Here is a 13,115-nt window from a genome sequence, read left to right on the forward strand (position 1 = left end):
GTCCAGACTCGATTATTTACAGACTGCCGCCATATAGCTGGAATATTGCTGAGTGCGGCGTTAAACGACATACAAACAAGCAAATATCAATGCAATTATTGGATATAAACGGTTCTCAGCTGTTATCAGCACTATATATATCATTGAACATATTATATCTGTTAACTAAGGGTGACTACAGAGTTGGAAGCAACTGCTGCGACAGCGATAGTCAATTGCAACATACTATTGCGATACTTTTGCAATTGTTTTATCTCTCCTTGAATTGTCCCATTTGAAGTCATGTATAGTTTATATGAAATAAAAACAAGTTGAAGTACTTTCAGTTTCTTTTAATAACTGACAAGTAACTTGAAATCCAGATCAAGTAAACAATTAAAACATAAACTCAGTGAAGTTGCAAGTCCTCACCCAAACATCCTATATTTTGCGCTGCGCATTTATCAACGAAAGTCAATTACTAAACCATCGATAGTCACACATACTATCGATTCATCGATAGTTTTTCGTTTCTTCCATCGATTAATTGCTATCAGAGACTCAACAATTGCAATCCATCGATAGTTCGATGCATCGTTACAGTCCTACAGTTAACACAGAGGTATTTCAAGGAACTTGCTCCTTTATATGGACCTTTTATGGTTCACCCTAAATGACCAAAACAGTTTAAATGCATATTGTAACCTAAATATTCGGGAATCATTGCAGGTGCTTCAATTATCCTGAGATGACCACAGTCTGACCTCTCATTCCACCATCATCTGAGAACATTAATGTGAGGCCTACTGGCCAGTCTGACCGTATTCAAGTGGACATCGACGGCGGGACAGGATGGACGCGGAGGACAATATAACTCGGCTGACGTTTGGACGCCACGAATTTTTGACCATCCAACCAGAAATTGCGATTCCGATTTTGTTTATACTTGGACTTGCAACAGTTGTAGGAACCTTAGGAAATGGTCTGATTCTGGTATCCGTGGCAACGAGGAAGTCTCTGCACAACGTGGAATCTATCTTCATCGTCAACCTCGCCTGCTCCGACCTGTACGTGACGGCGATAGCGGACCCAATGAGTATCATAGGTAAGCTGGAGAAATGATGATATGTCGATATGTTTTCGAAAATGTTCTTACATTTACCGGCGACTATTGTAAGTGTGAATATTATATCAGTTAAATTACAGGGTGTTTCAACACGAATGTACAACTGAGAAATCAAGAAACACAGTGTGATTAAAACCTGGGATAAGAAGCTATGCACATTAGATCCCGGCACCGCCAAGGGCGACCGACAGTTTGAATAGGTAGTTCAATTAATAGTAACATAGACATGAAATACACAATGCCAATTTAGAAAGTGGTCAAATGTAACATATGTTATATTTGGGATTTCACTTTCTCAGTAAAGTACAGATTCTAGTGCTTTTTTTGTGTTGAGTCCCATCCGGGATTCGAACCCACACCCTCAGAGTCAGGCACCTAATCGTCAGCACACACAGTCAGACGCCTAGACCGCTCAGCCACCGCGGCTTCCACAAAATGGTAGTCTAGGCTGCGGACTTTGTGTACCCCTCTGATAAGTGTTAATTGGCACGGCTCCCACGGCCGATAGCTATGAAATACACAATGCCATTTTAGAAAATGGTCAAATGTAACATATGTTACATTATATTATGTTATATTTGGGATTACACTTTCTCTAAGTAAAGTACAGTTTCTAGTACTTTTGGGGGGTTGTCAGACACGATTATTTACAGACCGACGCCATACAGCTGGAATATTGCTGAGTGCGGTCTTGTATAACAAACAAACAAACAAGGTAAATCAGAGAAACCTGACATTATAACCATTGTACCGGGAAGCCTTGTGGTTCAAGCTATCACTTGTCTTGCGAACATACGGGTTCGATTCCGCACGTGGGTACAACATGTGATACTCTATTCTGATATTCGAGTGTGGAGCTAAACAACAAACAAACAAGTCATTAACGGGTTTTTTATCTCACAGGTTTAAAAAAACGACAGAAAAAAGGATAAATAGGAACGCCTTATACCAAAATATGGTGTGATGTACGTATCTTCCAAGGCACAATACAAACACGGTGAGATTCTATTCCAATTAAAAGAACACTGGACACTGATCAGTGATACTGATGTCTCGAGACAGGTCGCGTTTTACAGATGATGTTCCAGATATATAGAAGGGAATCGACGCATCTAAAACATATTTGAATACCACGATGATTATTGAGAATGTAACAAGACAATGTGTACAGTGATATATATAGAGAGCACAACCACAATCGAACTGATAATTGTATCAGAGCTGACCCTTCTGTACTCGGGAGAGTTGAATGTAGTTGACAAGACGCTTGGTGCAACTATGGCTGGAATCAAGGGTCAGATCATGTCCGTGGTCACTGGAGCGACAATGATTGATAGCACCGACCTTCCGTTCTCCGAACAACAGTGTGCAGTTAAATATGTGACCTTGATTGCTGAACAGTGAACCCCAGTGTATATCCCTATAACGCTATGATTTTCACCCACTGTTCAAATTCCCTGGATACAATATTATCCACCGCCAACCTTTCTCAGAACAAATGTACCAGTTCCCTGGTTATGTTGCCAGTTTTTATACCAAAAGGTCGACGTGGCAAATCAGCTGCTTTGATCAGCTGAATAATTAGTGTATATATAATTAAGTTGGGATCTTTATCATTGGTTAATGCGTGATAGTTTCAAATAGAGAAGGTGTATCTGCAAAATGCACTCTGCTTTATTTGTGGTTATTTCTTATTATATTGTTCGGTATTGGTGTTTGGCTTCTATTGTTATAATGCCACCTTGGTTATAACGCCATACAAATGGACAAATGGTGCCGTTATAACCAGAGCATCTGTTTTGTTTGTTCAACAGTCACCATGACTACGGCTTTCTCACTGCAGCCTGATACCTGGAGAATTGGTCTTCAGGGTCCCGTTCCTCAAAGCGATCGTAGCGCTAGGTTGATCGTAACTCCCATACTTTAACATAGTGTTACGACAGTCGTAGCGGTACGATCGCTTTGAGGAACGGGGCCCTGCAACCCATGCTTGTCGTAAGAGGCGACTAATGGGATCGGGGGGTCAGGCTCGTTGACCTGGTTGACATATGTCATCGTATCCCATGCTGTTGATCACTGGATTGTCTAGTTCAGACTCGATTATTTACAGACAGCCGGCATATAGCTGGAATATTGCCGAGTACGGCGTGAAACAATAACAACATTGCAACCTTTAAATACGTCCGAGTTAACCCAACTTGTGTTGGAAACGATATACTGAAAGGCAAAAGAAACGTCGTAATATTAGAAATGACATTTGAGTATCAATGGAGTATTTGAACCTATTTTTAAATATACACCAGAAGTCAAGTTTGAGGAAACATGAATCGTGGTCGTATAGCCTGCATTGCCCAATAAAGTATTGTTTGAGATTGAAGTTAGAAATGTTTTGTTTTTGAGAGGGAAAAGTTCCCACAAACACAACATTGAAATCGAGATGCACGTGCATCATAAATGCATTCAGGCATAAATTGCCGGCTTGAATGGCAATCGTTCACTTGTTTTCTGAACACAGCAGCTATGACTAGGTTAACGAGAGATCAACCACAACAAGCTATTGGACGTCTGCACGCTGGTCAACATGCTCGAGTCATTGCTAATGACTTCAGTTGCAGCGTACGAACGATAGAACGTCTTAGAGTGCGATACAACGCCACCAGCAGCACTGATGACCGTCCACGTAGTGGTCAACCCCGTGTAACAACACGTCGCCAGGACCGTCATATCGTCCATCAACACGTGCAAGACCTATTCGCAAGGGCCAGAGAAACAGCTTGGGTGACCATAGGAAACCACCAGCGACCAGTCAGTGACCTACCATTCGGCGACGTCTCCAAGCCAGGAACCTGTTTTGTCGATGTCCTGCCAGGAGACCCATATTCACCCAACGTCACCGCCGGGAACGTATCCAAGTGGACACAACAGCGGCAAAACTGTCGTGGGGGACAATGGAGAGGGGTTATCTTCTCTGATGAAAGTCGGTACTGCATTTCAGTGGCGTATTATTTTTAAAAAATAGGTTCAAATGTTCCATTGATACTTAAATGTCATTTCCAATATTACGACATTTCTTTTGCCTTTCAGTATCAGACAGATACGTCTTCATCGTCCACCACAGTCACTACAAATCCATCTTCAACACCCGCAACTGCGTCATCTACTGCGTGTTATTTTATTGTGTCGGTATGAGCTTGGTCCTTCTCAACCTCGCCGACATTGGCGACCATTCCTTTGACCACAAGAGCCTTGAGTGTATTTGGGAGCGCATGGCGACATACCCTTACACCGTCGTCTTCTCCGTTGTAATGGTGTGGATCCCGATCATTGTCACGGGGATGTCCTATCTGCGAATGTACCGTCACGTGCGTGCTGTACGTTCACGGGTAGAGAATGCACGTGCAACCCACCCAGGACCAACAGAAAAAGCAGCTGGTCTAAAACCAAGTTACAAACTGGCAAAGACACTCTTCATCATATACCTCGTGTTTTCCGTGTGCTGGATACCATACGCGCTACTGATCGTACTGGACTCACGTGACACGTTCCAGCACGAGCTGCACGTGTGTATCGTGGTGTTCGCTCACCTCCACCCGTCCATCAACTGGCTCGTATATTACGCCACTAACAGGAAGTTCCACAACGCATTCATTGACATCCTTTGCCTCGACAAATGTTTCTCTTTTCAACAGGCAATGACGCTTCCGCAATCTGCACAGGCGCCGCTAAACGTTAAAGAAAAAAGTGGCACTGCCCAAATTACTTCTGATAATGTTTTGTCATAGTAAGTGTATCAGTGTATTTTCAGGATTGTCACAGCGAGGACACAGCTGACTCCACGGTAGAACAACGTTAACTATAACTTTATATCGCTCTAATTATGATGAACTCTCTATTAAAATATCCAAGGAACATATTCGATAATGTTGTATTGTTTTTTTAATTGCATCTTAAATAGGTTGAAATATACGTGACCATACTTTTGTTTTACACATTCGTTCTCGCGGAAGACCCCAAAACGAGTTTGGTTTTACGCAATATTCTAGCAATATCACTGCAGGAATATTTTCACACACTGTATGCATGTTGGGAATCGAACCCTGGCTCCGGCGTAAAGAGTAAAGTGTAAAACCATCCAGGCTGCACAACAACAACAAAAATGGATTTTGAGCAAAGAGCATTTTGGAAGCCCCTGGGTGAAATGGTTTACATTTTGAATTTCACATTAGGTACTTTATGTGTTCTTAATAAAGTATGAACCCATTAAAATAACATGTTGGCATTCGTTTCTGCAGTTTCTGAAATGTTTTCCAGAGATAACTACATGTATTGCTATTATATCTATATATTTCGTACAGGATGCGAAACATGTCTTTTTAAGATGTCTAAAACTGACCACCATGATATACTAACTGTGCATAACATAAAATTGCATATAAAAAAAGTTATTTGAAAAGTTTTAAAAATAACCCTATAAGTAAATAAACATGTAGCAAAGCACTTTGCATGAAATTTGATGTCACGTATTGCGCGTGGCACGTGCACTTTGTGCACAATGAACTTACTCACGTTTTTCATGATTTTTGACACGTGAAGTTCACAACCTGATATTGAAAATTGAAAAACGGTTGATTATTCTCTTGCCTCTGAATGTTGCAGAAAACTCTTAAATTTCAACCTGAACGTTATGCCACGGCTTAGAGAAAGTCAGCGTCTCCGCCTCGTAGGTATGCTGGAAACTGGAATGGCCCAAAATGAAGTGGCCAAACATTTTGGTGTCAGTCGATCTCCTCTCTATGGAGACGTTGTCAAGATATTGGGACCACTAGAGATTTGCATCGGACCGCGTGACGTCACGTCAGCAAGACAACCACATTCGGCACACCCACCTAAGGATTCGATTCCAGACTGCCAGTTTGGCTGCTCGGACCATTCCTGGCTTACGTCCAATCAGTACCAGGACTATACGGAACTGACCGAGGGAGCACAACATCCAGTCCTAACGGCCTGCAATACGTCTAATTTTGCTCCAACGGTATCACCAGGCACGTCTTGTCTGGTGCAGACAGCATCTGCGGTACAGAAGAGAAGATTGAGATGGTGTTTTGTTCACTCACGCGTCGAAATTTCATCTGGACAGCTCAGATGGCAGGCCAAGGGTGTACTGACGCGTGCGTTGTTCAATGGCAACAATTTGGTGGCGATAGCTTTATGGTCTTGTGAGGCATCACGTCTCATAGTCGGACACAACTTGTCATTGTCCGTGGCAATCTCACAGGTTTGCGATACAGGGATGAAATCACTGGACCTCATGTGAAGCCGTTCACGATACGGAATTTGTGAACTGACTCGTGACACCACATCTCTTCAAGGGCCTGTCAGGATGCCTAGTGTCAAATCACACAGATTTCGATATAAACCTGTCAACAATTAAGGGGCGGTGGGGTAGCCTAGTGGTTAAAGCGTTGGCTCGTCACGCCGAGGACCCAGGTTTGAATCCCCACATGGGTACAATGTGTGAAGCCCATTTCTGGTGTCCCCCGCCGTGATGTTGCTGGAATATTGCTAAAAGCGGCGTAAAACCAAAACTCAGTCAGTCAGTGTCAACAATTAAACAGCGATAAAGGAAAACACTACAAACCATGTCATTATCTTTTTGCATTAAAAAACGACATAACAGATAATGCAGTTACTTTATTCCAGTAGTACATAAGAATTTAATATCTAGCCGTTTTCAAACAATCCGTAGACAAAGGACGAACTGAAAACAATGGTTCGACAGACAACGGACCGTCACCAATCGACGATGAATGACACCTATAAAAGCAATAACTTGCTCCCAACTGAATGAATACACCAATGGAACGACGCCATTTCCACGCTTACTGATGTGAAGATGTACCAGCAATGAGCATTATTCCTTGGCTGATCAATTTAAAATTACTTGCACACGAAGCAGTCTGAAAATCGTAACTTGCGGGAAGCGTGCATCAGATACCATCTACGTATATTTGTTTTTTATAAAACACTTACGTTTTCTCCCTGAGGTGTTTCAGTGAATAATAAATAAATTTCTCTCATTAAGATAAGATACACCTTTTTATGTTATGCGGTGTTAATTCAATTCACTTATATATTCAGACAGGATTGCGATGACAGTTCTTGATGTGAAACAGCATGTTGAATTTCTACCTGAAAGACACCAATTCGTCGAAGAGAATCAATTTGACGATCATCAGTAGTTGAAATCAATATTCTATGCACACGGTAAGAGAGAAGATCCTAATAAAGACAATTAGAATCGAAGTTGCAGTCGAAACTGTGACGTGTATGGGAACTATGAGGCTCAATATCTATCCATGGTGTCCTCAGGTGTTGGTATCTACAAGACCACAAGTTGTGTCACAGCTAAGTGCTGCCTGCTGGTTCCGTCAAAGAGGAGATACAAACTATGTCGCTTGTACAGATATACAAAAGGCCCAAAGTGACTCAAATAGGAAAACGCTTAATATATTATGAACAGAATCCATTTGGTTAAGAAGATCGACATATTGTTAATTTGAGTCCTGGGGTAGATGGTTGCCAACGTAGGTGTGAGGTTTCGATAAAGCATGTTAGGGTGAACATTACGTTTGTTTGTTTGTACGTATGTATGTTTTTTTGTTTCAATTGTATGTATGTTTGTTTCTTGGTTTCTTGCTTAACGCTTCACACAGCAATAATCCAGCTTTATGATGGCGGTCTGTAAATAATCAAGTCTAGACCTTACAATCCAGTGATTGACATAATGAATATCGATCTACGGAATTGGGATGCGATGACAGGTGTCACCCGAACCCGTTAGTCGTCTCTTACGACAAGCATGGGTTGCTGAACACAAATTCTAACCCGGATCTTCACGGGTCTTGTACGTTATCGGTTTTGGTGTAGACCTTTCTGTGGTCTTCGTCTCGCCTAAGTATGGAAGCGTATAAGTGCCACAAGCTAAAATGACACTGATACCCTTCCATACCAAAGGCTACCGCTGTGTCCTTTCAATCATTTCTAAGTACGTCTTTGAACTGATGCGACTTTCTAATGTCGAAAGAACAGTCGCCTATTATTGGTTGTCGGTTGTCATAGCAATGAACAATTTTAAAACAAGTCACTATCTTTTTCTTCACAAGCCATCATCCGAGTATTTACAATGCCCCGGTGTACAGCCCGAGTTAACAGTGTCGTCCGAAAACATTATTCGACGATGCATATATACATGTGGTGATCGGGAAAAAAGTCATAGGAAAAAAAGTCATGGAAATAGGCCATAGGAAAAAAGTCATCGGAAAAACTTTTATAAACATATATATTTTTTTCATAAGCCTTGTGTTTTCGATACATTCGTACATGTGTTTCAGCGTTACAATATATTTTAATCCAGATATCTATGTAATATTGATGGAAATGTACAGCCGTTTGTTTCGAATACATTTATACCTGCATATTTCATACAGATGTGTTTCGTTTATGCAGAACCACGTTGTTTCATGCTATATACAGTGGACCGGGAGCAAATGTCGGATTATACAGAGTGGGGACAGGATGTTGGATTGTACAGATTAATAGTGTCAATTCTACACCTTAAAGAAACAAAATGATCCAGTGCCAGTTAATCCATAGCCTCCACTGATCGTATTGAATGTCTCATTGTATTTTCCCTAATCTTAAAGGGGCGGTGGGATAGCATAGTGAATCGATCGTCACGCCGATGACCCGTGTTCGATTCCCTACATGGGTATAGTGTGTGAAGCCCATTTCTGGTGTCCCCCGCGGTGATATTGCTGGAATATCGCTAAAGCGACGTAAAACGAAACACATCTTAATCTTAAATTCATTAAGATGTTTCGTTTTGCTCAACATTTGCTATACTTAAAGACATTACTGCTCCCACATGTAAATAAGTGCCTGTTATCAAGTAGTATAGAAGATATGGGAGATAGGCGGAGGGGTAAAAGTGGATAAAGCGTTCGCTCGTTACGCCCAGGTTTTTGTGAACCATATTTCTAGTGTCCCCATTTGATATTGCTGGAATATTGCTAAAAGCGGCGTAAAACCATACGCATTCACTCAGTCTTTCGACTCTCAAGGCTGCAGTGGAAACAAGACAATGTCTATTAATACAGGTGAGCACAATTCATATAAATTTGAACTAAACTTTCAATATTCTAAAGAAAGTTTTCAGTGCGATAACCAATATGAATTGAGTGGTCGGGTCGATTGTATGTCATCGTACTCTAAAGTGGTTGACAATGGTGCTCATGACATCGACCACTGGTTTGTCTTGACCATATTCGATTATTTACATGCCTTCGTCAACTAGCATGACTGTTAATAAATGGGACTTTAACCAACCATATGATAGACTGACTGACTGAGTTTGGTTTTACGCCGCTTTTAGCAATATTCCAGCAACACAACGGCGGGGGACACCAGAAATGGGCTTCACACATTGTACCCATGTGGGGATTCGAACCTGGGTCTTCGGCGTGACGAGCCAACGCTTTAACCACTAGGCTACCCCACCGCCCCTATGATGGAATGAGGCAGATGAAGTTATGTAATGGTTAAAACGGTATTCTATTTTAAAACAGAAAATGGCTTGGTCAACAAAGACAAAGGAAAAAAGATATTTGATTCACTTAAAGCTTTTCTCACACATTAGGCTGCCACGCTACAATAAATGAAATACTATCCGAAGATGCTATTATCCAAAACTCGACCCCCCAAGCCGAGAAATAAAGTGATATATGCTGGCAATTGCCAGTGCCAACGTGGGCTGTTTGTATTCCTTTTGTAAAACGTTCACGAAGCTTATACAAATAAGCAGTGTTCAATGTGCTTTTGTCCCCAATGTGCTACAGCAACACTGTAAAAGCTTCATATGTTGACATAAGGGACGTTCGGTATACGAAGAGCCTACTAATTACCCATCTATTGATTTTCATCCAAGGCTCTGGAATAGGTGTACAGATAAAGTAGGGCTTATATATAGAGGTATCACGTCGCTTTGTTTTGTGATGGTAAATATCATGCATGAGAAAAAAACACAATGTTTTAGCGACTGACTGACTGAGTTTGGTTTTACGCCGATTTTAGCAATATTCCAGCAACATCACGGCTGGGGACACCAGAAATGGGCTTCACACATTGTACCCAGGTGGGGATTCCAACCCGGGTCTTCGGCGTGACGAGCCAACGCTTTAACCACTAGGCTACCCCACCGCCCAATGTTTTAGCGAGGCCTGGCGTGTCGGTACATACTGTTTTTTCCTAACATAGGATATTTACCGTCCCCAAACAGGCAAATGTGTTAAGCTGTATATCATATAAAGTCATTTGTCAGTTCTGCCGTCGGAAAAAAGTGTTCTGCTCTCACAAACTAAGCATTGCAGGTTGTTCTGGAATGTGTGCATGAAATCAAAAGGACGGTGATTTGTCAGAAAGTGACAATAGTCAATATAGTTCCTACTGAAATTTTTTTCTTAGGCCCATCCTATAGGTAAAATAGCAACTGCCTACACATATTCACTTTCAATCACCCACAAACAAGGAACAAATAGCAAACGCATATTGTACGTCAACCCATGAAGATCCGGGTTAGAATTGATCTTCAGTAACCCATGCGTGTCGTAAGAGGCGTCTAACGGGATCGGGTGGTCAGGCCCGCTGACATGTCATCGTATCCCAATTGCGTAAATCAATGCTCATGCTGTTGATCACTGGATTGTCTGGTCTAAACTCGATTATTTACAGACCGTCGCCATATAGCTGGAATATTGCTGCTGTGTGGCGTTAAACAAACTCAACTCACTCACCCACCCACTGTACGTCCCTTGCGGTACTAGCTGAAGGTTTTTTATGAGTAAACCGTACACATTTCAGTTTTGACCTCTATATTTCAACTCACAATGACAATCTCAGGCCTTTTGCTCTGACGCCACAGTGGCGTAGCATCTAACTGTAAGATGACAGGCGAAGAGCCGTCTCCAACTAATCCATGAGCGTAAAGAAACCTTCGTGTTTTGAGGCTGGATCGCAGACGAGAATGAACTACCCGCGCTTTGAAGTCACTTATATACTCCTTACAAACGCCCGCCATACAAGACTTAATCCCCTTTGTACCTGGTTGGCGAATGAAGAGAAATCAATTCCATTGTCATTCATTTTATTCAAACGAAAGATATTTCATTCATCTCTACTTCAGTGGAAATCATTCGAGCCGCCATCTTGAGCAGCTGTCCTCCATCAAAGGGGCGCAATTCTAACCGTAGTCTGTGATACGTCACGTTTGATTGGTGTATGCTTGTTGCAGAGTCAGAAGTACAAACAAAGCTTCTGACTTATTTAGGCCAAGAGCAACTATATTTACAATATTAACGTGTATCACTGCTTCTGTAGCCTCTATTTTGTGTACCAAGTTTTCATTGTGACATCTTACATAACTGGTTCGTCATAGTGTATGCGCTGCATAGAATACCCTTCTTTCAAAATCTTTCAAATTACGCTACATATACTTGTTGGAGGAGCCTTGATATTGGATTTGTTACCCTATTTCAAGAACAGCAAATAGAACTAGAGCCCTGATCATACTGAACACAATAACCTCTGTAAACCTTGAGGAAGCACACATGACAGTAAGCATGCATTGATTATCTGACCTAGCTTTAGGCAAAGTACTAGTACGATCAATGATGGCCCTGCTGTAAGGTTCGTCAAAGGCTGGAATAGGTTTCAAAGGTTCGTCGAAGGCTGGAATAGGTTTCAAAGGTTCGTCAAAGGCTGGAATAGGTTTCAAAGGTTCGTCAAAGGTTGGAATAGGTTTCAAAGGTTCGTCAAAGGCTGGAATGGGTTTCAAAGATTCGTCAAAGGCTGGAATGGGTTTCAAAGGTTGGGCTGGGTTTTATGATTTTGTTCGCCAACCAGGTTTTGCCCCCGAAAAATCAGATCATGTCGCAATCAGGCCAAACTGGGCTAAATTTTATTAGATTTACAAATGTGGACCAGTATCATTTATGTACATCATTTTACAACAAACATGACTATTTCTTACACTTCATTGCGATTTATCTTTCAAATACATGTCAGTTGCAATGTATGTGTTGTATGCAAAATCTTATCAAATCTTTTATTTATCCTTATGTGTTCAAAGGAGATGTCTTAATATTAGATTTTCTATCCTATTTCGCAAGCAGCAAATGGAGAAATTGATGTTTGCGATGTTCTTCTTCGGGTGTCCACAATATGAAGTCATGCTTTGTCCCGGATCTGGAAAAATGGATCTATAAGTCATCAATACAGGCATTAATAAGCATTAATACGTGCATAGGTTTACCTTACAAAATTATGAAAAACTATCTGGATGAAATCAATGTAAGGCTGCACGACTGCAAGGTGCTTTCTTTGTCCGTATCTATTACTTCAGACGTCTAAAGATAAGTTGCTGACAGCTGGATCTGTGACAATGGTAGCCAATAAACGTACAATCTTGGTATTTACATATTCAAAGGTCATCCGAGATCATTCGTATCTTTCAAACGTTCTCAAACAGTTCTAATCAATACAGTAGATGGACATTACCAAGCAAAAGATAAATATTTGTTTCTAAATAGCAATATTGATTGCGTTTCAGGGAAAGAAATCTGCCACATGCACATTTCCTGAAAAAGTATTTGTACTTTCCGCGATTCCATTTTCTCAGGTTTTCCACCTTTATGGAATAATGAAATGCCACGAAATATAAGGGGTCGTTGATCTTGTCATCATGTAGGTTCCATTTGCTAAATAAACAATACGTCATCCCCTACGAAATTGGCTACTTACCTTGGATATTATAGTGGTGTAAGGAGACGTTAAGGAGGCATGCGCCCTTTACAAAATCAATGTCCGTCAGTTTTCTTGTGAGTTAGTGTGGCAGGTATATTGGTTTCAACGTCGTTGTCAACATTTTATATCTGTTTGTTTGTTGGCCTTTTAAAAT

The 13,115-nt window shown here is 41.2% G+C and overlaps 1 protein-coding gene across 1 annotated transcript; it reads left to right on the forward strand.

Moving 5' to 3' along the window:
* The first annotated feature begins 831 nt into the window (after positions 1–831).
* Positions 832–4,887, forward strand: LOC124276863 (melatonin receptor type 1B-B-like). Its single transcript, XM_046712529.1, has 2 exons — positions 832–1,099; positions 4,190–4,887. The coding sequence occupies exons 1-2, from the start codon at positions 832–834 to the stop codon at positions 4,885–4,887; spliced, it is 966 nt and encodes a 321-aa protein (XP_046568485.1).
* The last annotated feature ends 8,228 nt before the right edge of the window (positions 4,888–13,115 follow it).

The sequence above is a fragment of the Haliotis rubra genome, unplaced genomic scaffold, assembly GCF_003918875.1.
Source record: "Haliotis rubra isolate DU_JTF1 unplaced genomic scaffold, ASM391887v1 Scf214, whole genome shotgun sequence".
Classification (NCBI taxonomy): domain Eukaryota; kingdom Metazoa; phylum Mollusca; class Gastropoda; order Lepetellida; family Haliotidae; genus Haliotis; species Haliotis rubra.